Raw genomic sequence first — 23,483 nt, 5'->3', positions numbered from 1 at the left:
CCAAACCAAAGCACATATGGCTTTGACATGTGTCACAGCAGCTCTCCTCATGAACATCTGTGCGTGACTAAAACTGAAACACGACAAACTCATGTTAGTTCTTCCTATGAGCGATTTCTTAGATTTATTCCCCATCACCTTTATCCCCCATCCTTCTTCTGGAGTGTGTTTTGGATTTCTGTGGCTTTGTTCTAAAACTCCTGACAAGCATTTATTATGTTTCCCATGATGGGCTTATTTTACACAACAGGCTGAGTTGCACGCTAAAGCAGTTTCCACTTGGGTGATTTAAAGTCGTAGATCATAACTGACCAGCTGTCCAGGCTTCACAAAATGGTTGTACATGGTCACAGCTGTGTGTTATTGCCCTTTGATGTCACTGTATCCCTGGGATTCTCACAGTATAAATATGAGTTATTTAGTATCGGAGCTGTGCCAAAACAAAATACAAGTCTTTGTAATTCGAAGGCTTCGCCTCAAGGCCAAAAACAACAGAGGCACTGAAGCCTGCAGAGAGTCATTTGTTTTTATCGTATTTATCAAACAATTACATTGATCACTCAGCAGCATGAATGAGTCTGATGAGATGCCAGCCTGATCTTTACTTCACATCGCTCTGTCAGTATTTACATTTGCTGGATGATGCTTTTGTAATACCCTCAGATGGAGCAAAATGAGAGGCTTCAACATCAGTGGTAATGTGAATAGCAGGAATAGGATTATAATACGATACTTCCTATGTGTCATATATGACGCACATTGACTTTGTGTTCTATCGTCTTCTATACATTTAGCAAAGAACAGCACATTTTGTACTGAGGACAAATATTCCCTTTTTACACCTTTTAAAGGTGACATATTATGCCCTTTTCCATCAAAATATATTGGTCTAAGAGGTCCCAAAACATGTCATTAAAGTTTATTGCTCAAAAAAAACACTTTGAAATCAGATTTTGGTCTGCCTGTAAACCCCTCTTTTTCAGCCCTGCTCAGAACAGGCTGTTTTCTGTGTCTGTGCCTTTAAATGAGAATGAGCTCTCTGACCACGCCCCCTCAGGAAGTGGATGTGGCCTCGGCTGTCCAGCACGTTGATCAAATGTTTACATGTTGGCTGCATAGACATGGCTGCCCACAGACCTGCGTTACTTCAATCCTCTGAATTTGATCCAGAATCTGATCCTGACGGAGAGGCGCCTGCAGCAGGACCTTTCTGAACCATTGGTCACAGATTTTGTGTTTCTTGTTGTTTTATTTGTCAGTATGTCGACGTGTGTCTTGGTACACAGTGACAAACATGTAGCTATGTGGCCATGCTAACTAGTGCTAGCACTTTTCCATGAAAAATAAAAATCATCCACTAGATCTTCAAATCTGCAGACGTGGGGAGTAAAACCGACCTTTGTGTTTATTAAGACAGCCTACAACTAGCATGCCTCCCTCCTAAGCTCCTTGTTAGCACACATGTGTGCAGGGAATGAAAAACGGCGGAGGAGTTCAGTTGTATTTTATACAGTCTATGGGCTAAACAAGCTCCGAGCTCTGACTTCCGTTACAGACCGGATGTCGTTGTGACGTATGAAAAACACTGAAAACTGAAATGCCTCGTTTCAGCACACATTTACAGAAAGGTGGAGAAATCAGGACAGGGGCAGAATGGTTTTTTTTTCATTTTCAGGGGGTTTGTAGACATGCCAGGGACACATATTTCAGGTAGAGAACCATTCAAAAGACGATTTGGCATGATATGTCACCTTTAATGGTGGGAAATATAAAAAGAAACAAATGATGGGGTAATTGGGGATGTAACAAAATCAAAATCTCATGATGTGATAGTATTGCAGTAACAAGTCCACCATACAATATTTACTGTGCATGTAAAAAAAACGAATGAAGACTTGGAAAAAATGCCATTTCTATAGCTCTGAGTGGCTTGTGAAGTCCATCCATCCGCGGTGAGTGAGATGCATGCTGCTTGCTTGAGGCTCTGTCAAACTTTAGCTTTTAGATCTGGTAATAGTGTTTGACTAAAGCATGGGCGTGATGGGAATTCATACTTGGGGTCCCGGTGTTTACTAACCTTCTGAATCCTTCGCTGTCGACCACAGAAAACCTCCGTAGGTCTTAGGTTATATATTCAGTTATACATCTTGTAATCTCTTGAGCTCTCGCACTGTTATGAGGAAGTGAGGCTGTTAATGCATCCTTTAGAGTCTTTTTGGCCTGGCTGGATATTTTCCTCTCATCTTCCCCAATCTTTTTGGGATGACGGCTTGCCAAGAGGCTTCTCATACTTCTCATATTCCCTGATGTTAAGGCCACTTAAGTCTGGCAGAGTTTGCATATTGTTTTTAGTTTGTCTGTCACCTTTTCTCCTTTCTCATTTTTTGACAGGGGGAAGGTTCCAAATGTCAGATCTAAAAGCTGTTGAAGCATCCACAATTTCAAAATTGAGCTGCTCTTCACCACCAATGCTGATGTCTATTATTTTCACTGTACTACATCTGAGGCAGCAGGCAGAGTGCAAAGGATGATAGGCATGCAAGGGACCATGATCTCTGTAGGTCTCACAACCCTCCACTCTGCTACACTGCGGCTGAAACAAAACTACGCTTTTTGTTTGGAAGACCTTCATACCATCACAGGTCCACAACGGTATCAAGACATGTTTGTTCTCTGGAAAAATACTGTTACATACTGTACCTAGAAATTATCTGTTCTGGGATTATGGATGTGCAAAAAATCATTGTAGTTGAAGTGTTTGGATGTGTTCAATAATATATAGAAGACCTTCAAACCTGTATATATCAGAGACATGTGGAATCTGAAAATGCAAGATAGCAAACAGAGCAGACGTACAGCAAGTGCATCAGACCATAGAAGTAGATGTTGACCCCACAAAGGGGAGAAAAGGTTAGAAAAACTCCAAGGATGAATCTCTCCAGATTTTCACATTTCAAACAACTTCTGTTGCTTTCCATCATGACTCTGGTGAGAGATGCTGTTCCCTTCATTTTTCTTTAAGATTTGTATTTCCAGCTCACACTTTCTCTGAAAAATAGACAGATACTCTTGAGCTCCTATCAGATAGTGCTTATGTGTTTTCTTTGTAAAGCTCAATGATTAAAACTCTAGCACTTATCTCTCTAGCTGTGCTGGTGGAGTTTAGTCAACTGGCACACCACTTTTTTTAACAACCTTATTTTGACATGTTTGATTGTGCAGAAAAAAAAAGTGTCATTACAAAAATAAATCAAACTACAGTTGCTCTCAAGCTTTACAACACAACCCGGGGAATAAATGAAAAAAAAGTTGTTTTTTGTGTCTGCACAGATCAATCAAACGTTTAAATCAATGTGAAATGTGCCAAAAAAACCCAAAATCTTAAAAACACTTCAATGAGGCAACAGGGTTTCACACAAAAGTGCAGAAATAATGAGACTGCCTTCAGCTTCCACTTGCAAGATTTGTGTTTCGAATTATGAGAACCAAATAAGAAAAAAAAGTTGAGAAAGTGTAAATCCTCAGCTTTATGTTTTGCACTTCTTCATGCACGACATTCAGAAAGCTGTTTTGTATTTGTGTCCCCATACGGAACTGTTTACCATTTCTAACTATTCAGTCCTGTTTCTTGTTATGTAAATGTTTGCTCATGAGCGTGACCATATGGTTCATGTGACCCTTAGACAATTTGTTGGTAAAGTTGGCAGCCCTGAGGACTCATGCCTCACCCGCAAATACAAAACTGTATGGCAAAACATTCTTTGCATATAAATCCTATTACTTTAAATAAAAAAGCACAGAGTGAAAAAACATCCGACTGATATCATGAAGAAGAAAGTCTGTGCTTCCACTATCTCCAAAATAGCATTGCTCAAAGTGGCACTTGCTAGTTCACGCAGAGCATAAGTACACTGACACTTCATCAGGTCACTGTATGCATTAAGGTTTTCCTCCAACATGGGCCTGATTTAAAAAGGTTAACTATACATGAAAACTCTTAACTGTGTTTTTTTCCCCCTGCACTCATGCAGGGCTCAACGACTACTTGCTAAACGTCTTCATTCACTTCTCAGTAATGGTTGTCTTTGGTCTCTGTGCTGATGCTGATTGACAGGTTCTTGGGGAATTGTGAAACAACACAACTTTCTGCTGTGCTATAAATACAAGAATATAATTTATCGCTGATAGAAGGGTGTGGGTCATTTTGTTTCCTGTGAAACTAACTGAAAACTTTTCAGCAGCCAAAGAAAATGATCACAGCAACTGACTCATAGCATAGAAAAATAGTTTCCACAGCTATATACTATTTCATTTTCTCCCATCACTCACTTTGAACAAGCTTTGTTTCTGAGTCCTGTTGGCTGTCATCTGCCGGTGTGGTCAGGACGTGCAGCAGGGTTCAGGGAGGTGAAGAAATGAAGGAATTCATCCAGGCTGCTCTGTGCTGACCCTGATAGTGATTGTTCACTTCACTGCCAAGGCTCATTGCTATGGTGGGTTTCAAAATGACAGAACGAGAAGAGTCAACAGTTTCTAAACTTTCTCAAGTGACAGCATTGTGAAGAGTGGAGTAATGGGATTAGAGGCTCCTTTTACCATCTCTTCAAAGAGATGTTTCCTTGAACAGTTTAATTGTTTTGGGAATTCCAGGGCATCTCTCTCTCAATGCTGTGCATTCCTTTCCAAACAACAGAACACATTCCTCTAGAATAAAAGTGATCTCCATCAGAATCATTCAGACTCCCTACAATGTCTGAGGAATGTAGACCTGCAGGAGAACGACATGCTGGACTCTGTGATTGATAGAGTATTAATTAGAAAGCATTCACAGCAGACAGCCTGAAAGATTTTTTTCTGAAGTGGGTGTCATTGTTATGAGCCAGACTGCTGTTAGCTGGGCAGGAGTCCAAGATAGGTCTGATCCTTTGAAGCGAACAGAAGAACTAAATGTGAAGGGAAAACCACATTATATATTAATATCTTAAGACTTTTACTGAGAATAAAAATAGGTTTGGAGTGAGGAGATCATTTTATACTCACTTTAAACAAGTTTCATTTCCAAACCACATTAAATCAGTCTCTTGCTGGAAGAGAAATTCCTCTGCTGATCAATCTCATGCTGAGCAGATCTTTTCTCAGCTCTTTTTAGTTTGTATCCACCTCTCTAGTCACAAGAAGAGTACTGCTGGAGGGATATGTCAGTTTTGTTGATTTTCTTTTCAATTATACAACTTCTCCTGAGACTGATGCAAGAAATTCATAGCTGGATTAATACACAATAACTTAAGCTGTTCACACAATTCATACTTGGCCCACAGTTTTTCATTCATCTTAATTAATCTTATTAGCCTTGGTCACTTGAACTAAAATGTGCAACTTCTTATATAACTAATCCAAGTAATCCCGATTTGTCCAGCTCAATCTACGACTAATAAAAATACAAATAAGCCCAGACATAGCGTGCAAAGCCAATAGCTGTTTTTCAGCAACATTAAACTGTTTAAAGGTGTATTTTTTCTCTGCTTCCCACTACATAGACAGAATTGGCCCATCCACTTATAACATGTAGGAGAAGCAAAGTACTTGCAGGCATCTTTCTGGCTTTGTCGTCAGAGATGGCATGAGAAACATGGGATTGTTGTGGTTTGTTGTGGACTGTTTTTCAGCCTTTTAATGCACACAAGCACAAGCAGACTTGTCTTTGTCAGCTGAGCTCTGCTTTCTATCTCTGTAGTCACACCAGTCTCACCTGGGACATACTGAGCAGAAGCACAGATTTACTCACAGGGACCACAGCACTAACTGTTTTACAATGCAAACATAGATCCTTATCTCTGTTTACATTTAAAGTGTAGACTAAGAGAGCACAGATTTTACCCCAAAAAAGAGCCTGGACACAAATTCAAACACTAAAGATGATCCATGATTGCACATATGAGGAGAAGTAGCAGGAACTGTTGGGTAACTGAAACAGAATATAATAAAGATTTGTCCTTTTCATGTTTTTGAAAGCATCTGTGTCCAAAATAAAACATTTATAGGACACATGGTGCAGCAAACCAAACATTTAGTTTTATAGACTGTTAATCTACTTGGTCTGGACCCTCATGTGTCCTTCAAAACAGCCAACAGAGAATTTATAGTTATCATCATCATCTGTACTAGCTCACTGTGTACCACCATAGTAGACTGGAGACTGTCTGTTTTCTACATACAGTAAAGGAAGTTAATGGATATCATATTGTTTGAAATATAATGAGTCTGTGAGCCCTGATTTCAGGGTCCTGGCTCAGATTTTCTTTACATGGAAGATTTATTGTTGCAATTTTTGGAGTCAGGAAGTAATAAAGCTAAACAGAATTCTATAAAAGATCTTTTACATCATGATTAAACAGAAGATGACAAAGAGCTGGTACCCCAGAATTGTATTAAACAAATGAAAACCGCCTGTGCTCTCAATACCTAATGTTGTTAAAGGGAATTCTTCACATATACTACATTTGAACCTTGCAGGGAGACATATTGAAAGTGTGCTTTCATACAGTGCTACTGAAAATACTCTTTAATCTGCCCGAGAACTAATGTCAGGTCATCTCATTCATCAAGTGTCTGAAGTGCACTTATTTTAGAAGTAACATAAAGACAGAGCTCATATTTCCTAGAATGTAGCAATCTGCAATCTAGGGGAAATGGTCCACTAGAGCTTCTGGTTAGTGTTTGGACTCAATAAAAGTCCACATTAGACCTCTCCTGAAGCACATGCCCAACCCCCCAACACACCACTGTGGTTACTCTCCATCCCACATTCACACAACTCACCTTTAAAGCATAACTGACACTTTAACAGTCCTTTGTGTTCTTGGTCCAGATAGGCTGTGATAGTGCAGTAAAGCACAAACAGCATGTTCACAGAGTTTAGACACAATAAACAGTAATAAGATAAATCCATCCTTACATTATCATCATCTTTTCGGCTTATCTCATTTGGTGTTGCAGGAGGCTGGAGCCTAGTTGTCCTTTGGCAAGAGAAGACGCAGGCACAGGTTGCCAGCCAATCACAGGGCTAACATACAGTCAGACATGCACATACAGTAAGAGCAATTAAGAGAGTTAACCTAGCGAGCATGTCTTTGGACTGTGGGACGAAGCCAGTGTGCCCAGCCCACGCATGCATGGGGCGAGGGGGTTACATGCAACCCCCCCCCCCACAGAAAGGCCTCTGACAGGATTCAAACCAGGATCCTTTCTACTCTGCAACAGCGCTAACCACTGCACCACCATGCAGACCAGATTGAGAGACAGCTAGATGAAGTGCATGCTTATTGTTTTAGATAAAAGGCTGTTTAAGCGTGTTTACAGAGGCCATAGCCCTTATCACTGAAGCCGCTGGTTCATCTTCCCCCACTCTCTACTCCCCACATTTCTTCTCTCTCTTTAGCTGTCTTATCTAATAAGGGCAACACTGCCTTAAAATATAACTACAAGAAAAACAAAGAAATGCTTTAATACCTTTTTTAACAATCAGCAGGCCTTCAGACAGCAGAGTGGCAGATTAGTTCAAATGGAGCATAATTATAGTCATATTTGTAATGATTTTTTATTTTCTTCATGAATAACAATAAATGTCAGGTCTAAACATATTCACTGCATGTTGTAAATCAGTTCAGTAGGGTGAGATCATGCCCTCCCTCCGTGACTTTGTTTTCTAAGTCTTGATGAAATTCAGATTCACATTCTTACACGCAAACATTCAAAGGTCCTTTTTGGTACCTTAGGCACATTTGCAAATACAAATAATAGAGACCTTGTGAGTTTTACAAACACAACCCAGGCTTCAGTGATCTGTGGGTCAACATTTGTGCATAAGAAAAATACACACTTAGTGAAAGATCATTCTTTGCTTTTACTACATCAATGCCAAGGTTAGAGGATTCAGAACCAGCTGCATCCTCTGAAACATCCCACTTTATTAATATTGCATGCAGTAGTGCAATAGCTACTTACTTAATCCCATTTTATTGCTTTACATGCATCAGGTTGGAAACACTTTGTTGTGGTTGAAGTGAATTAATCTGGCAAAGGTCCTTTCACATCCATAACTTGAATTGTAATTAAACTGGATCTGTTTATTATTTCTTCTCTGCACTTTCAGCAGGGCTGAACGAGCCAAGCTGTGGTTTCCCCTCTAATCCACGGTCAAATGTCACTAAAATAGCCATCATAGAAAAATGACCAAGACCACAAACTTATGATGTGGACAGCATGTAACCTCAAAGTAGAATTACAGATCTGTCCGCCGTTACAGCACCTTGGCTTTTTTTTAATCAGGGTCTCCTGTTATGACTCACAGGGGCATTATAGATGCTCTCCACCCGGGAAGATGAAGACCCAAACTCAGTGAATTCTCCACGCTTGACGATCAAATGCATGGAAGAAGATATGAAAATAGAAATGATATGAAAAGTTCAATGAGAGTTTAAAGTGACTTCGGGAACATTGGAGTTAAAGAGTTACAGAGCAAAGCTGTACTTTTGTATTGAACTAGTTTAAATGAGATGCTCCCCACAAATGTTTGTGCAAATTATCAACAGTGCTAAGCCATTTATTTTCAAAAACAAACAAATGTGCCACCTAGAAGTTTTTACATTAAGTTACTTCTTTCATATTTAATCATCTGTCAAAGTCAGGCTGACAATTCTGTCTAGAACACTTTGTCTGATCAGCAGACTGTGAGCAGGATATTTGACCATCCATTGTCCTGTCAACAGACAGTGTTTGCTGCAGATCTCAGATTACTGCAGATGCAGAGATTTGCATAAATTCAAAATACAAAAGATATTTGCAATAAAATGCAACTTGATAAGACAACACGTGTAATATTTTCTTTGCTCGACAAACACAGAGACAGACTACACAGATTGTGTGTCCATGTGATAACGAAAGAGCCGAACACGTTATTTATGAAAGGAAAATGTAAAAATCTCCTTTGTTGTGTTTAGAGCTCTGTTTTACAGCTCTACCCTGGTGTTCAGAACTCCACATTTTTGTCTTTTTGCTTCACTTCAGTATGCTATCTGTCTTTCTTCATTTTGCAATAAATCACAGATATTTGAAGCATAAATAACATGTTAGAGCACAAGCTATTTAGTTGGTGTTGTCAGCTTGATTCATCAGAAGGAGTGACAGTGAAGCATATAAGGGACAGACAGTACAGGTGACATGATGCTCCACCGAGGAGTAAAGCTGTGGGCTATTCTCACCTTGGAAAAAAATGAGGAGTGTGTGTGTGTGTTCCTGTCTGTGTGAGTTCCCCTCCTCTTCCTCTGCTGTCACACTGATAATGAGTTGCTGGCAGAGCTGGAACTCATTCCACTCGGTGATACAGGAGTTCACAAAGTCTGGAGACAGAACTGGGTTGCTTGGAGGTGAAAAAAAAAAGGTTCAACTCACAAAAATGTTGAACTTCGACAAGATTGACAGTGTCCAAACTTTTTTTTTAACACGAAAGTTTTATTATTCTTAATCAACATGAACAGAGTGACAGTTACAGCATATCAACACTATTCAGTGTCACTGTTTCATACAGCCACCGTATACTTTCAGAAAGTTTTGTTCTGCCAACAAAAGTCAATCATATTTTTACAGATAATGACAATGGCAAAAATGAACCAACCTGCAAGATGATCAGATGCATGTATTTACTCTGCTCAAATCATCTGTTTGGCTTCATTAAATATGAATGGTGACACAGCCGTGCCCCCCGTTGTTTTCATGCTTAGAGGCTCTAAATGCAAAGTGACAAGAGTCTAATAACTTTCAGAGCATTTAGTGATTGACAGAAGAGTCAAACAGGGTTAGGGTTCCTGCACTGTTAGAGATTAAAGCATCCCTCCTCTAGGGAGCAGACAGGAGAGATGTAGGCTGTGCTCCTTTTAAAAGAGTCGCAAAATGTGAAGAAAAGTCAGGGGCATTGATTCTTTTCTAGACTCAGATGAAAAACACCCGCAGGAGGTCTTTTTGACTTCAAACATCTGAGGGAAAACTGTCTGTCTGTATGAAAGCCATGTCTCCCCATGATACCGTGGTTGTGTTGTAAAGCACTTCGCAGGTAGAGGAGAGTCACTACACACCTGAGAGGCTGGAAATATATCAAATTGAACCTATTAAATTTGACTGTACTCTCTGCTCAGCTTATCCCTAAGAAATGGGTGTAAATGATATATTTAAAAATAAGATGTTCCAGATAAAACCTGATGTTCCAAAGGGCTTTAAATCACAAAAAGGTGTGCCTTAATGCATACTGTACCAGCATACTTAAGTAAAGTGTTCCTGACTATTTAAAGGCTCATACCAGGTTAATTGAACCTTTGAAGCAGCCCTGCGAGAAAGCATGTGGAGCAGAGCATACTGTGACTGATTTTCACTTCCCTTTAGCAGAGGATGGTGGCACCAAAGTTCAGCATAACCTGGCTCTCCTCTGTGCAGTCGGTGTGTCTCCTTGTGGCAGCCACAGCAGCAGCAGCAGCAGCACTGAGGAGAAGGAGGAGGAGGAGGAGGAGGACAAGAAGGAGGCTGCTTTCTGTCACGTGTTGAATATATTAGATTTGGAGAGGGACGTCCACAGATCGGCCCCGCACTGTTTGGTTTCAGTCAGCGTGCTGCAGTAGAGACACTCACACAGTGGATGCCGACAAGTTACCCTTTTTTACTGGAAGGACGTCTAAAAAAGTTTTCGAAGTTTGAATTTGTTCTGGACATTTTCTCGTGCCGAGATTTCCGAGAGATCTGGAGAGGATTAAAAAAACAATAATTACGCACAGCGTGAGGAATCTCTACAATCACTGGAGACGCACACATGCTTTGGACGTCCTGACATGGATGTAACTTTCAATCTGAACTTCATAAGGGAATTCTGAGAGGAAACTGGATGCTTCACTGGAACTCCTTCACTTAAACACAGCAGAGCAACAGATGAATGTGAGTACATCACAGCATACAGATCTAACACTATAAGAACTGATGTGATATACAGTAAGTTATCCATCTCTACAGTTTGTCCTTAACACTTTCTCAATCTCTTGTTTAACACACTTTTCTGTGAGCTCCCTGAGTCTCAGCTGAGGTACTTTGTAATGGGAGGATCTGTAAAACTCATACATGACCTAAGAGGCTGGCCTCTGTTAGCAGACCAGTTTCCAGCTCCATTGAAAGCTGCAGTTTCAAAGTTGCAGGCTCACATCTTCAGTGCAGAAACAGCTCCAGTTACATTAGAATATTTATTCAAGTGCAGTCGATGTGCAAATTTACAAAACTGCTGATGGGAGGTATCTTAAGTTCTTTGGTTGTCTGACTGAGACTGCAGTGATTTTGTTATGGGCAGAACACGCTCAGCTTGTGCGCTCACTTGAAGGAGCAGGCAAATATTTTAACAGCATGTCATCTCTCACTTTTTTTTTCTAACTCCTGAGACATTCCTTTCAAATTGGTCATCCTATGGAGTTATTTGATTGTCCCCAGTGCTGCTCCTGCTGCTGCTGAGCCTTTGTGCATCCCCCTCTCACACCGTTTTGAGCACATACCAGATGATTACCCACACGTCGGCACAGTTATTGTGTGTAGACTTGTGTTCATTGACCGTGAATGGGTGTTCCTTTCCCTCAATTAATAAATTAATTAAGTCTCCGCTGGGTTCCATCACCGCGCACTTTCGCTGGGAGTGTGATGGTTGTCATGGTGCAGCTCAGTAACTATGCTGCTGCTTTTTTTTTTCTTCAGTCCTGAATAAGGAGCTCAGGCTCCTCCTTTCTTTTTTCTCAACACCACCACCAGTCGTCAGTTCCAGTGAACAGGAACAGCGAACTTTAATGTGTGTGCCACCTCTGCAATTGTTGAGTTACCACATGTGCAGTTTCATTGTTGATGCCAGCCTCTGTGTGAATAGCCTGCGCGCTACAATGAGGCGACAGCTTAAATGAGGCTAATTGACCAGACCACAAGACTACCACTTAGCCTTTGCTTCAATCGAATTGGCAGGTTTCCTTTATCTGCCCACTTATCCAATTATGGGCCCATCCATCCATCCATCCATACATACATCCATCCATCTATACATACAATACATAGCCTACATACATACAATTTTAAAACGAACATAAAATGAAGCAGGTATTGAAATGCATATGTATGTATGTATGTATGTATGTATGTATGTATGTATGTATGTATGTATGTATGTATGTATGTATGTATATATGGATGGATGGGTGTATGGATGGATAGATGGATGGATGGATAGATGGATGGATGAATGGATGGATGAATGGATGGATGAATGGATGGATGGAAACATAGCCTACATACATACATACATACAATTTTAAAACGAACATAAAATGTAGCAGGTATTGAAATGCATATGGATGGATGTAAGGATGTATGTATGTATGTATTGATGTATGTATGTATGGATGGATGGATAGATGGATGGGTGTATGGATGGATAGATGGATGGATGGATAGATGGATGGATGGATGAATGGATGGATGGATGGATGGATAGATGGATGGATAGATGGATGGATGGATGGATGGATGAATGGATGGATGAATGGATGGATGGATGAATGGATGGATACATAGCCTACATACATACATACATACATACACCCTTACATCCATCCATCTATGCATTTCACTACCTGCTACATTTTATGTTCGTTTTAAAATTGCATGTATGTAGGCTATGTATTGTATGCATGTATGTATGTATGTATGTATGTATGTATGTATGTATGTATGTATGTATGTATGTATGTATGTATGTATGTATGTATGGATGGATGGATGGATGGATGGATGGATGGATGGATGGATGGATGGATGGTTTGAAACATAGCCTACTTACATACATACATACATACATACATACATACATACATACATACATACAGATATGCATTTCGATACCTGGTCCATTTCATGTTCTTTTTAAAATTGTTAATATTTCCCATTGGTGCCTGCACTGAGGTACACCCACCCTGCAGCATTGTTCTAATATGTGCCACTATTTGGACTGGCAGGAGTTAAAATGCTTAACTTCTAGAGAAAAAAAACAAAAATAAAAACCCAGCTCTGACGGATAAAGCCAAAAGTTGGACCTCCACAGCTTTTATAACATTCCAAAGATTGTGTCATCAAGCCTCAACAGTGCATGAAGTAATCATTTCACCAGTCTTGTCTTTGTAGCTCGCATATGCTGTTGATGAAACTAGCTTTACAGACTACTAAAAAGTATGAACAACACAAAATATGCAACTCCCAGGATGGCCACACCAACACCACCCAGAGAGTTTTTTTTGCAGCTTCACAGTTCTTCCTTCAGTTACTTTGGTTTTACTCATCTGCATGCATTGTCTTCAGTGTTATAAATCAAGGCCGTCATTTCGGGGTTCATTTCCTTAAATACAATCATATTTCCTTACAATAGACTGTGTGTCGCCCTAGATTAAAATCTACGTACATGCTTAGAGTGGCAAACCTTGGGGAATCCTACTGTGGCCGTCAAGGTTAAACAATCTGCCCCTAGAGGCCTGGAGCACTTCCCTTATTGTCTTTTGATTTGCAGTGTTTTCTTCTGCAGAAGTCTTTCTGTTTGTGTGTTTCTGGATTTGCATTGTTTATGTATTTGCAAGAATGGTTCTGTTGTTGCATTTGTTTTGGACTTTTGCATGAGGTTATGATGAGGTTATCTCTGAAATGCAGCCTATTTCTTCTAATGAAGATCATTTTGGCCATAGCACTTTGATTAGCCTTGACACCACCCAATAAATGCCAAAATTTTCAAATTCCCAATCACTAGCCCTTTGTCTTATGTGAAAACATATGCTGTTTTGAACATATGAGCTGAACTTTGACTCTATTGCAGTAATGCTGTCCATATACTACCTTTACCCTGCTACTGTAACTCAGTGCACATGTGTTTTCAATGATGCAACTAGTAGCGTATCAGATGGTGTCATCTTCAAAGCAGAAGGTGTGTGTTTTTTTATCTGGAACATCTTACACAAACAGCTGAACAAACCCATGCTGCTCTTGCTGTGGGAAAGATGATTCTTCTTGTGATGGACCCTCAGTAACCCTCAGCTCACTGTGAAAAAGAAGTCAGTGTATGTGTTTGTTAAGCTCAGGTATGCTTGTATTTCTGAGGCCTGTGATAGCTTTCCCTGGCCTTTCAACATGCCAGTGTATTGATGCTCTGAAGAATAGTGCAGGGCACAGAAACATGGAACTTATGAGAGGCTGGCAAACATGAAGAGCTTTTAATTTGCTTTGTGCTGAGCCTGTCATCCTCATGTCCAGTCAATCTGCAGCTCCCTCTGTGGTTTCCATTACAGCTCTATTGAGCTTCAGGCAGCATGGCATGTTAGTGAAACCACAGAAGTTTTCTTTGAGTTAACTGGAATCACGGCATGGAATAAGAAGCTAATTTTATGAGCCGGTCACTACAGATATCCCTTGTGGTTTGTTGGTGGTAAAAACGATTCGGTTAATCAAAGTGAGGGAGTGTATTTAGGATTATGTTTTGGATGAGCTAAGATAAATTTTGATCAGCAGTTTGGTTTTCCTGCAGATCAGATACTGTGGTTTGATCAAGAGCATCCAATTTAGCTCGCAAGAAGCTTTCTCAAATATCAGGTATGATTAAAGTTTGAAATATTAGCTGAAGTTAAATGCTTGACAATTATTTAACATGCTTACAATCTGTCATCTTAGATGAAATGATCCTGTATCCTTTGGCCGGTTTGATCTGTGGCAAATCCAAAGCATTAATTATGATGTTTAACAGCATCTTTTAAATATCATGTTTATGTTTCATGAGAGGTTTGGCAATGATCTTTGAAAGAATTGGCTCATGGAGAGAGGCAGCAGTGTTTATGCAGATGTATTGTCAGTTGTTGGTTTTGCCAAACCAACGGCCTGGCTGGTTGTCTCGATCCTGTAGTGCAAGAAAAACAAATTATATCTCACAGAAAGTTGAAATGTGAAAATAAATAAGCAAGTGTTTTTTCAGTGATAATGAAAGATGAACATGGACACATTTCAACAAACATGACGTAGAGCTCTGTGCAGAGGCAGAAAAGAAGCCCTGATGTTCCCAGTATTCACTGCTGCCAAGGATTTGATGCTGATTCCAGTCATGCTAGCAAAGAACTCAGAATTCAAACAGAGGTTTCATTCTGCATGTAAATCCTAGAAACCTTGGATTTTGTCGGTTGACTGGGTTCAGAGAATTTCAAAAGAAAGTGGGTCAAGATTATAGTTATACAATAAGATTTACGAAGTGTTACACATGTGTGCTGGTTTCTAGAAAAAATAACCTCAATTAAGCTTTTTGCAATGTGCAAATAAAATATCTTAGAGTCTTTTCAGCTGGTGAATGGATTTATATCCTCCTTCAGTTACATCAGTTCACCAAACTAAGGTTTAACTAGTAGCAGGAAGGGCTTGAGGGACAATGATGCAGGATAAACATACAAATCCAAGCCACAATGGTATTGGCTTGCTTGATGCAACAGCTTTCAACCATCAGAAGCCTTTCTTAACAGTTTTTTTCTGGATTGCATTCCCTGAAGCCTTACACACAAGCAGGCTGTTACCTTTTATATCCTCTCTGCTAACTGGCCACTGACTTTCAGACATGCATCTCCCTGTGTTTGAGGCCTGGGTAGGCAGGACACTGATTTTGTTATATAACTTCAGCTTTAAAGTTTAAAACCCCTCTTTGACTTCAGACAGAATATTTTAAAACCATATGTTCTTCTTAACCTGGTATTGTGCAATTAGCCTACCCGGCTCTGTCTGTTATATCCATCAAGTTACTCCGCTCTGCAGAGGTCCTCCACTGTAGCTCAACCAGAGAGAGCATTATTTCAGTTGTGGCATTTGGACTGAGACTCTGGCCTTGAAAAGCTATCCTTTGTGCTTTGGAGAAAGCTGTTTAGAAGTGCATCCCCCAGTGTTGCAGTAAAGTAAATCAAAACTGAGGCTTTAAAGTTCAAGAGCTGTCAAGATTTTCATGGATGTGCTTATGTTTTGGCCAAGAACAGCTCTCACAAAGCAGCCCATAGTATGGTATGTGATGGTGGATTTGATGTGCTTTCCCTTTCGTTCTGTCATTGGAAATTATTCTGATCTCCATGAAAGTAAAAGGAAGTAGAAGGAGAAGCACAATCTTCTTTAGAGTTAAGAAAATTTATTAAAAGCATGGATTTCCTCCCTTATTTTGAAGAGTTGTGTCTTAAAGTTTGTTACACACTACAAGTTGACCTTAAATCAATTAATGACAATGACGTTAACATCTGCAGCGTTGCAGGATCGAGATAACGGCTGACTGAAATTAGCCCTGAAATCTTGTGTGCTCATGGCCAACCTCCAGCAGCCCTCAATTACAGCGCTGCAAAGCCAAAAAGGGGAGAGAGGTAGACTGCATGGAGCCCTTCATCTCTGCTGTGCTGCTCTGTCACTCAAACACATGATCACCAACACGGCTGAGACAGATCGCCACACTGCAGTCATGGACACATGGGAGGCATTTAAAGCTCTGTACACACAGACTCACATACTGAGATACACAGATGTTTTTAAAGGTTGCATTGCAGTTATTAGTTGAACCACTGGAGGGAGCCTCGCAGAGCTCTAACTTTACACCTAATTCTTTAATATGTAATATAGTATAATTTGATTTTGTATAAATGTCCTCATATCAAAGCTATTTACATTACAGTGATGTCAAAACAGACATGAGTTAGATGAATTTTGCTATAACCACTGACAATTGAAAGCTGCTCTCATTATTTAATAAAAAAGACACAAAATGTTTGTGTGTGCCAGACACTCAGTGGTTTTGGATTATCCTGCAGATGGTGACAGTCTTGCTGAACAATTTCCACACTGCTCCAAAATGTCTCTGAGTCTCAGTTACAGATTCTCTGCTGTGGTGGGGGGGGGGGGGGGGGGGGGGGATTGAGCAGAGAAGGCTCATTGTTTATGCAAGAAATTTTAACACTCTTGTTCCTTTTAATATAAATATTTGAAAATTTTCTCCTTGATTTAACATTCAAACTATTCATTCTCAAAGGTATTATAAGACAGATATTAGCTTGGGGTTAGTTAAATATTTTAAAGGTTCGTGGAGGACTGTTTCAAAACATAGCTAAATGTGATAGCACACATTAATAATAAAACCAGGACCTCGCCTCCCAGACTTGGATGAGGGGAACTGCTACAGTGTGCACACTGGGTAGCGATTCCCGCACCTTTTTAATTAGAGTTGAACAGCCACAGCCAAAGACTCTCTGTCTGAGGTAGTATGCTGTGGCCTGTGGTTTGATGTTTCTTTTGCAGAGGAGAGCTTTCTGGTATGCAGAAGGAACAAGGTGTCGAATTATTAAGTGAACTAAGAAGTGTAGGAAAATCTCATGTGCAGGTTATATTGTAGGTGCTGTGGTTAGGAACAGAGCCCATAAAACATGTGGGAAAGTGTTTAAGGCATATACTTGTTTTTCTTAAACTAACTCACTCTGTATTTTTACTCAGAAATAATACACCTTTTCTTAGTTTCTGTGGCTGTCAGGTTTTGATATTTCTCAGCTTTTCCTCTTTGTGTGTCTCCAGGTTTAAAAAGAAGGAGCCAAAATGAAGACAGCTGCCAAGGGTTTGGGGAAATCCATAATGGACCCTTCGGGTTGGTGGAACAGAAGAATAGTGCTAATGGTGTATGTGGTCTTGGAACTTGTAACCCTCCATTCACCTGTTGTCTCTGGGACTCTTGAGCTTCAGCTGGATGAGGAACAGCCAGCAGGTACAATTGTAGGTGACATCAGTGCGGGGCTTCCTCCTGGCGTCACTGCATCCATGTACTTCATCTCGGATCATGAGGGCACAGGCGTGGGGACTGATTTGGACATAGATGAAAGTACAGGCATTATTAAAACAGCCAAAGTTCTGGACAGGGAACTTCGGGATAGATACAACTTCATTGCAGTCACCATGACAGGTGTTACTGTGGAGGTGACGATCAAGGTGATAGACATAAATGACCACGCCCCTATGTTCCCAAGAAAACAGGGCACATTTAAAATCCCAGAGCAGACCGCCATCGGCACCAGGTTTCCTCTCGAGCCAGCTGTTGATGCCGATAACGGCCAGCTCACAACACAGGGTTACCTTATCAAGGATGGGAATGTTGGCCAGGCTTTCACCTTGGAGACAAGGAGAGGGAGCAATGAGGTTCTCTATCTGGACTTGGTGGTCAATGCCATTCTAGACAGAGAAAAAAGATCCACCTACACCTTATCTCTGGAGGCTTTTGATGGTGGTTCACCCAAGAGGACTGATCAGATAACTTTAGATATTACTGTACAAGACATCAACGACAACGCTCCTGTTTTCAACCAGAGCCGCTATCATGCTATAATATCTGAAAACCTCCAGCCAGGAAGTAACATCCTGCAGGTGTTCGCCTCAGACGCTGATGAAGGAGACAACGGGATGGTTCTGTATGAAATCAACCGGCGTCAAAGCGATCCAGACCGCTACTTTGTCATTGACTCTCGCACTGGTGTCATCACAGTTAACAAGCCGCTGGACTTTGAGATGAGAAGAGTCCATGAGCTGGTGGTGCAAGCTCAGGACAACGCAACCCAGCCAGAGGTGACCAATGCCTTCGTCACGATCCACGTCAGAGACTACAACGACAACCAGCCAACCATGACCATCATCTTCCTCAGTGAGGACGGATCTCCAAGGATCTCTGAAGGTGCACAGCCAGGCCAGTATGTCGCCAGGATTTCAGTCACTGACCCCGACTATGGAGAGTATGCAAATGTCAACGTGTCGCTAGAGGGAGGAGATGGAAAATTTGCCCTGACCACTAAGGATAGCATCATCTACTTGATCTGTGTGGATCAGATTCTTGACCGGGAGGAGAGAGACACTTATGAGCTAAGGGTGATGGCAACAGACTCCGGCACACCTCCCCTCAGGGCCGAGTCCTCCTTTGTAATCCAGGTGACAGACGTCAATGATAACCCTCCACTGTTTGACCAGCCCGTTTACAGACAGATCATCCCTGAAGTGGTGTTTCCAGGGAGCTTTGTGTTACAAGTGACAGCCCGAGACAAAGATCAGGGACCCAATGGGGACATAAACTACAGCATCTTGCAAGACAAAGGTACCTACTCTGACTGGTTCAGTATAGACTCTGTTACAGGGATTATCACCACCCTCACACAGCTGGATTATGAAAAGAACCCCAATCCCAGTATAACTGTGGTTGCCACAGATGGAGGAAAACCACCGCTCACCTCCACTGCTGTGGTGAACATCGTGCTCCAGGATATAAATGACAACGAGCCTGTATTTGAGAGGAACTTCTACAACGTGTCCATTTTGGAGAACACGGCTTCAGGGACCTGCATTCTTGAGGTAGGACTTTTTCTTGGGAATGTATTTCTGTGGAAGTTAAAGAATTGATTGATTTTGGAATCACACTCCCGCATTGCAACGCTGAGCTCATGCAAGAATCTGAACTTAACCTGAGGGCAAAAGTGAAGAGCAAAACAAATGAAAATTTATTAGATAAATAGGAGAGAACTTTGTCAGACTTAGCTGATTCCTTGCATTCCTCTCTGAGGAGTTATGTTTTAATGGTAAAACTGTTTAAATTGGACTGCCTCAGTGAGGATTTACCTGCAGATTTAGGCCAAGATGATCTCCTCTTTGGCTGTCCTCCCTTTCACCTCTCAAAATGTTTCCAGGGTAACAGAGGCAGTGTTAAGTCCTCTGTCAGCCCAGGCACAAAGGGCTTTTTCACATATTCACAGACGGAAACAAATTCAGGGCTTTATCCAAAGAAATAGATGTCACTTCACTCTGAAAAGGCACCTTAATTAGGCTAGTTGAGCGTGAGAAAAAAATGGCTTTAGACGACAAGATGATGTAAAGTTCAGACAAATTACAGCAACCCAAGTGACTGCAGTCCTGTTTCATTAAAACAGATCGCTCTTGTGTAGTTTTTTGGCCATCTTGTTAAGAAGACAGCACTTACCAAAAGACAACTCACCAGCTTTTTAAATCGGTCAAATATAAGACAGCAAGCTTTTTTGTCTTTGTAAATGTCTAGATGTTGATGCATGCTCTATTACACAAGAGTGTGCAGTAGTATTGCATGGATCAAGGATTGAGATTCAGTTCAGTCCAGACAGAGAGCCCTGCAGACGGGATCTTGGCCCAGGGTTTGGCCTTGGGAGAGGGAGGGGTGAAAGGAGACACAGGCCTTACCGCGACTCCTGGCATGAAAGCAGAAATAGAAGCTATGAGGGCTTCTTCTGGGAGGCCCCCAGATTATAAATCAGAGGGACCACAAAGATAAGGAGAAAGGAGAATGTGCTGAAATTGATGATTGAATTTGAAACAGAATCAAAGAATAATTAAAAAGTGTATATTTTGGAGAAGTGTAAAGCTCTTCAATCATTCTTTCCAATGTGAGCTGAGGTTCATGTACTTTGAAGATATCTTAAACCTTTTTTTTTTTTCAAACTAGATGTTGCCAAAGATTTTCTTTCATCTGCATTACCTCCAGAAACATTACTACCTGCTCCCAAACTCTCAGAGTATGACATGTTTGATCAGTTGGCAAACTCAATGAAGTAGCTCTGTAAAGCCACAGCTCTCTGGCCTCTCTCGGCCCTGCCTGGATGCTGCAGACGTGTGGTTGGCGGGCCATGTGAGAACAGACGGTTCTTACTCAGGGTGCCAGCTCTACATCCAAACATCTCAGCAAGACATCTGATGTCTGCCTTTTCTTTTCTCTTCAGATGAAATTCCCACTATCCCCCTTTTTTTTCTCCAAACTCTGTGCTGTCCAAAAATCCATTACAATCTGGGTATTGTGACCATTAATTCAGACGTTTGAAGTGGCTCGATCATTTTCCTCTGCAGGTCACCAGCACAGCAGTTCATGATTATTCTAATATAGTCTGGCTCCACACTGCTGTGCCTGTGATATTTTGCCACTTTCCCTTGAAATCGATGGGTTTATGGATGACTTTGGAATTAGATGTGTGTGGGGAAAAAAGATAACTAAAAATAAAGACTTAAGCCTATTAGCAGCAATCAGTCATGTATTCAATATGCAAGATCTACTGCAAAGAAAATAGGTCATCTTTGAGAGGGGAAATCTAATACGACATGAAAAACAACATTTTAAAAACCACAGGGCTCCATTGTGGAATGTGTTTCATGAGTCATTACTGATTCGATTTTCCATTATTAGTTTTCAAACAGAGTCTAGTTTCACAAGCTTTCTTGGTTTTTATAGAAGCCAAATATAACTCTTTCACCAGATCTGATGCCACGAAGCAACCAAAATAGGTTGCTGTTCTCTTGACATACATTTATTTGATTCACTAATGACTATTTCTGATCTCTTACACTGTTTTATATCTCCGTTTTACACTGCAGATTGAAAGCATGCATTCACCCAGGAGGTACTGTTACACTATGTTGTAGTACAAAGTCCTCTGAGAGTCATAGGAAAGTGTGGCAGATGGAAACAAAAAATTACTTTGAGGTCACTTGATAAAGCCTTTAAGCATGGAGCTTTTGATTCCTGACGTGGTGGAAGCGTCAGAAAAGATGTCATTAGGGATAATGAGGACTATCAGCCTGTTTTAATATTTCCAAATCCAGTAAAAAAAAAAGCCTTGTACTTTTGGCTCGGAGAGGGATTTGCAATCAATTCTCCAATGTGTTATTTCACTTATGAAATGATGAAGCGTTCCCGTTTGTTGTGTCAGAATCTCACATTGGGGAATAATTTACACCTCATAGTGTTGTGGTTTTTGGTTGGTTTGGAGTGAATTGGCCCTCTGTCTGTTTTGGGGGGTCGTTCTGGCTCCAGTAGAAAGGCGAGAGGGGGTCTCCAGGCAGCTGAGGAGGAAATGAGCCCTGACAAGCGCTGGCATGAGCGGCGGAGGTGACACGAGCAGGGGGGCTTCCTCGTCTGTCCATTGGTCTGTCCCTCTCCAAATTCTTATCTGATCTCACTTCATTTCCCATTAGCTGGGTGTGGGGATAGGCCAGACCTAATTTTTTGAACCCATCTCCCCTGTGGTCATGACAGAGTGGAGCACTTGTCAATGCTGGAGCCCCTTCAGCAACATGAGACCAGCACTGATTACTGTGATTAAAGAAGCAAACTTCACCATTTCTATCGATTTAAAGCTGCAGCAAAAGATTCTTGCTCTGCCACTCCAAGTGTTTCACGCCTGAGCAACGTGTTGGCAGCTTTTTCACCAGCAAACACATTGTTTTATCTGAAAAAAACCATCCGCAATACTGTGTAGGGTTGTGATGTCTTGGCTTGGATTCACCCTGAGTAACACTGCTGGCCACTTTTTTAGTTTAGTTGACTAGATTCTTTATAATCAATGTAACATAAAGTACCACTCAGACACATTCATTATTTCATTGAATTCTTGAAAGGCAGCCCTGTTGAAAGAGGTGCCTCAGTAGAGTGGCGCTCTCCATCATGTCTCCATCCCTGCCAACATAAAAGCAACTCGTCTATGGGGAAAAGACTCCTCATAATTGCCCTGGAGAGAAAGTATGAATGATTGAAAGAATGTGATCCTTTCATACTGGTGCCTCACAGTTTCCAAAGTCTTTGTGTACTTTAATGACCACCTACCCCTGACCACCAGGCAGGTTCCAATAACACTGATACCAATACTTTGTGTCACTGTCCTTGGACTTTATTACCTGATTTAAAAATGCTGGTACTGCAGTGCTGTGAGGTAATATCTTATCCAGAAATGTTCATAATGTGCTCTGCAGAACAGAATAATGATCTGTTTTTCACAGAATAATTACAGAAGTTTCTTTTATTGTCGAGTTGTGAGAGGACTTTGTCAAACCTTCTTTTCCCAATCTTCCTTTGTGTTTTTGTTCAAGCTGAAACACCTACCCATCATCACCCAGACTCATTTAAGATATCCAATTAAAAAATGATCCTAAAAAGCTGCTCTCCATCATGAAACTGATGATTGATGGAAAAGTGTGAGTGGCGTTTGAAGAATATAGCTCATTGTTGAGCATGTCTTTTCTAAGCTCTCAGCTCTTCCACTTGAAGGTTTCTTTCTCAATGTTTTGAATGCGAATCTTGAGTGTGAACCACATCTTCCAGCATCTCTCAGTGCAGTGCATGTAAACAGCTCATTTGACTGTCACCTAAATTAAAGTAAAACAGAAAACAATGTAAAATGCAATGATCCGGGGACACGAAGGAACGTTTGACTGATCAATCACTCTGTCTTCACTTGCCACATTTTGTCTCTGTAATCATCTTTGTTAACTCCTCAAATAAAGCTTTTCTTTGTGTCCAAACGAGAGAGATGAGTGAAATTGCCAGTTTCAGAAAAGTA

At 40.9% G+C, this 23,483-nt stretch overlaps 1 protein-coding gene across 1 annotated transcript in view; it reads left to right on the top strand.

Annotated features, from left to right (window-relative positions):
- Positions 1–10,598: 10,598 nt before the first annotated feature.
- Positions 10,599–23,483, top strand: part of LOC117824857 (protocadherin-16-like) — an 83,432-nt gene continuing 70,547 nt past the window's right edge. Inside the window, exons 1-2 of the mRNA XM_034700344.1 lie at positions 10,599–10,977; positions 17,674–19,485. Coding sequence (XP_034556235.1) covers positions 17,695–19,485 — 1,791 coding nt within the window. The 5' untranslated portion in view covers positions 10,599–10,977; positions 17,674–17,694. The remainder of the gene's footprint in view (positions 10,978–17,673; positions 19,486–23,483) is intronic.

Source organism: Notolabrus celidotus, chromosome 14 (assembly GCF_009762535.1).
Source record: "Notolabrus celidotus isolate fNotCel1 chromosome 14, fNotCel1.pri, whole genome shotgun sequence".
In the NCBI taxonomy this organism is placed as follows: Eukaryota; Metazoa; Chordata; class Actinopteri; order Labriformes; family Labridae; genus Notolabrus; species Notolabrus celidotus.
Note: the sequence above shows the minus strand (reverse complement) of the source record. Positions and strands in the feature narration are given on the sequence as shown.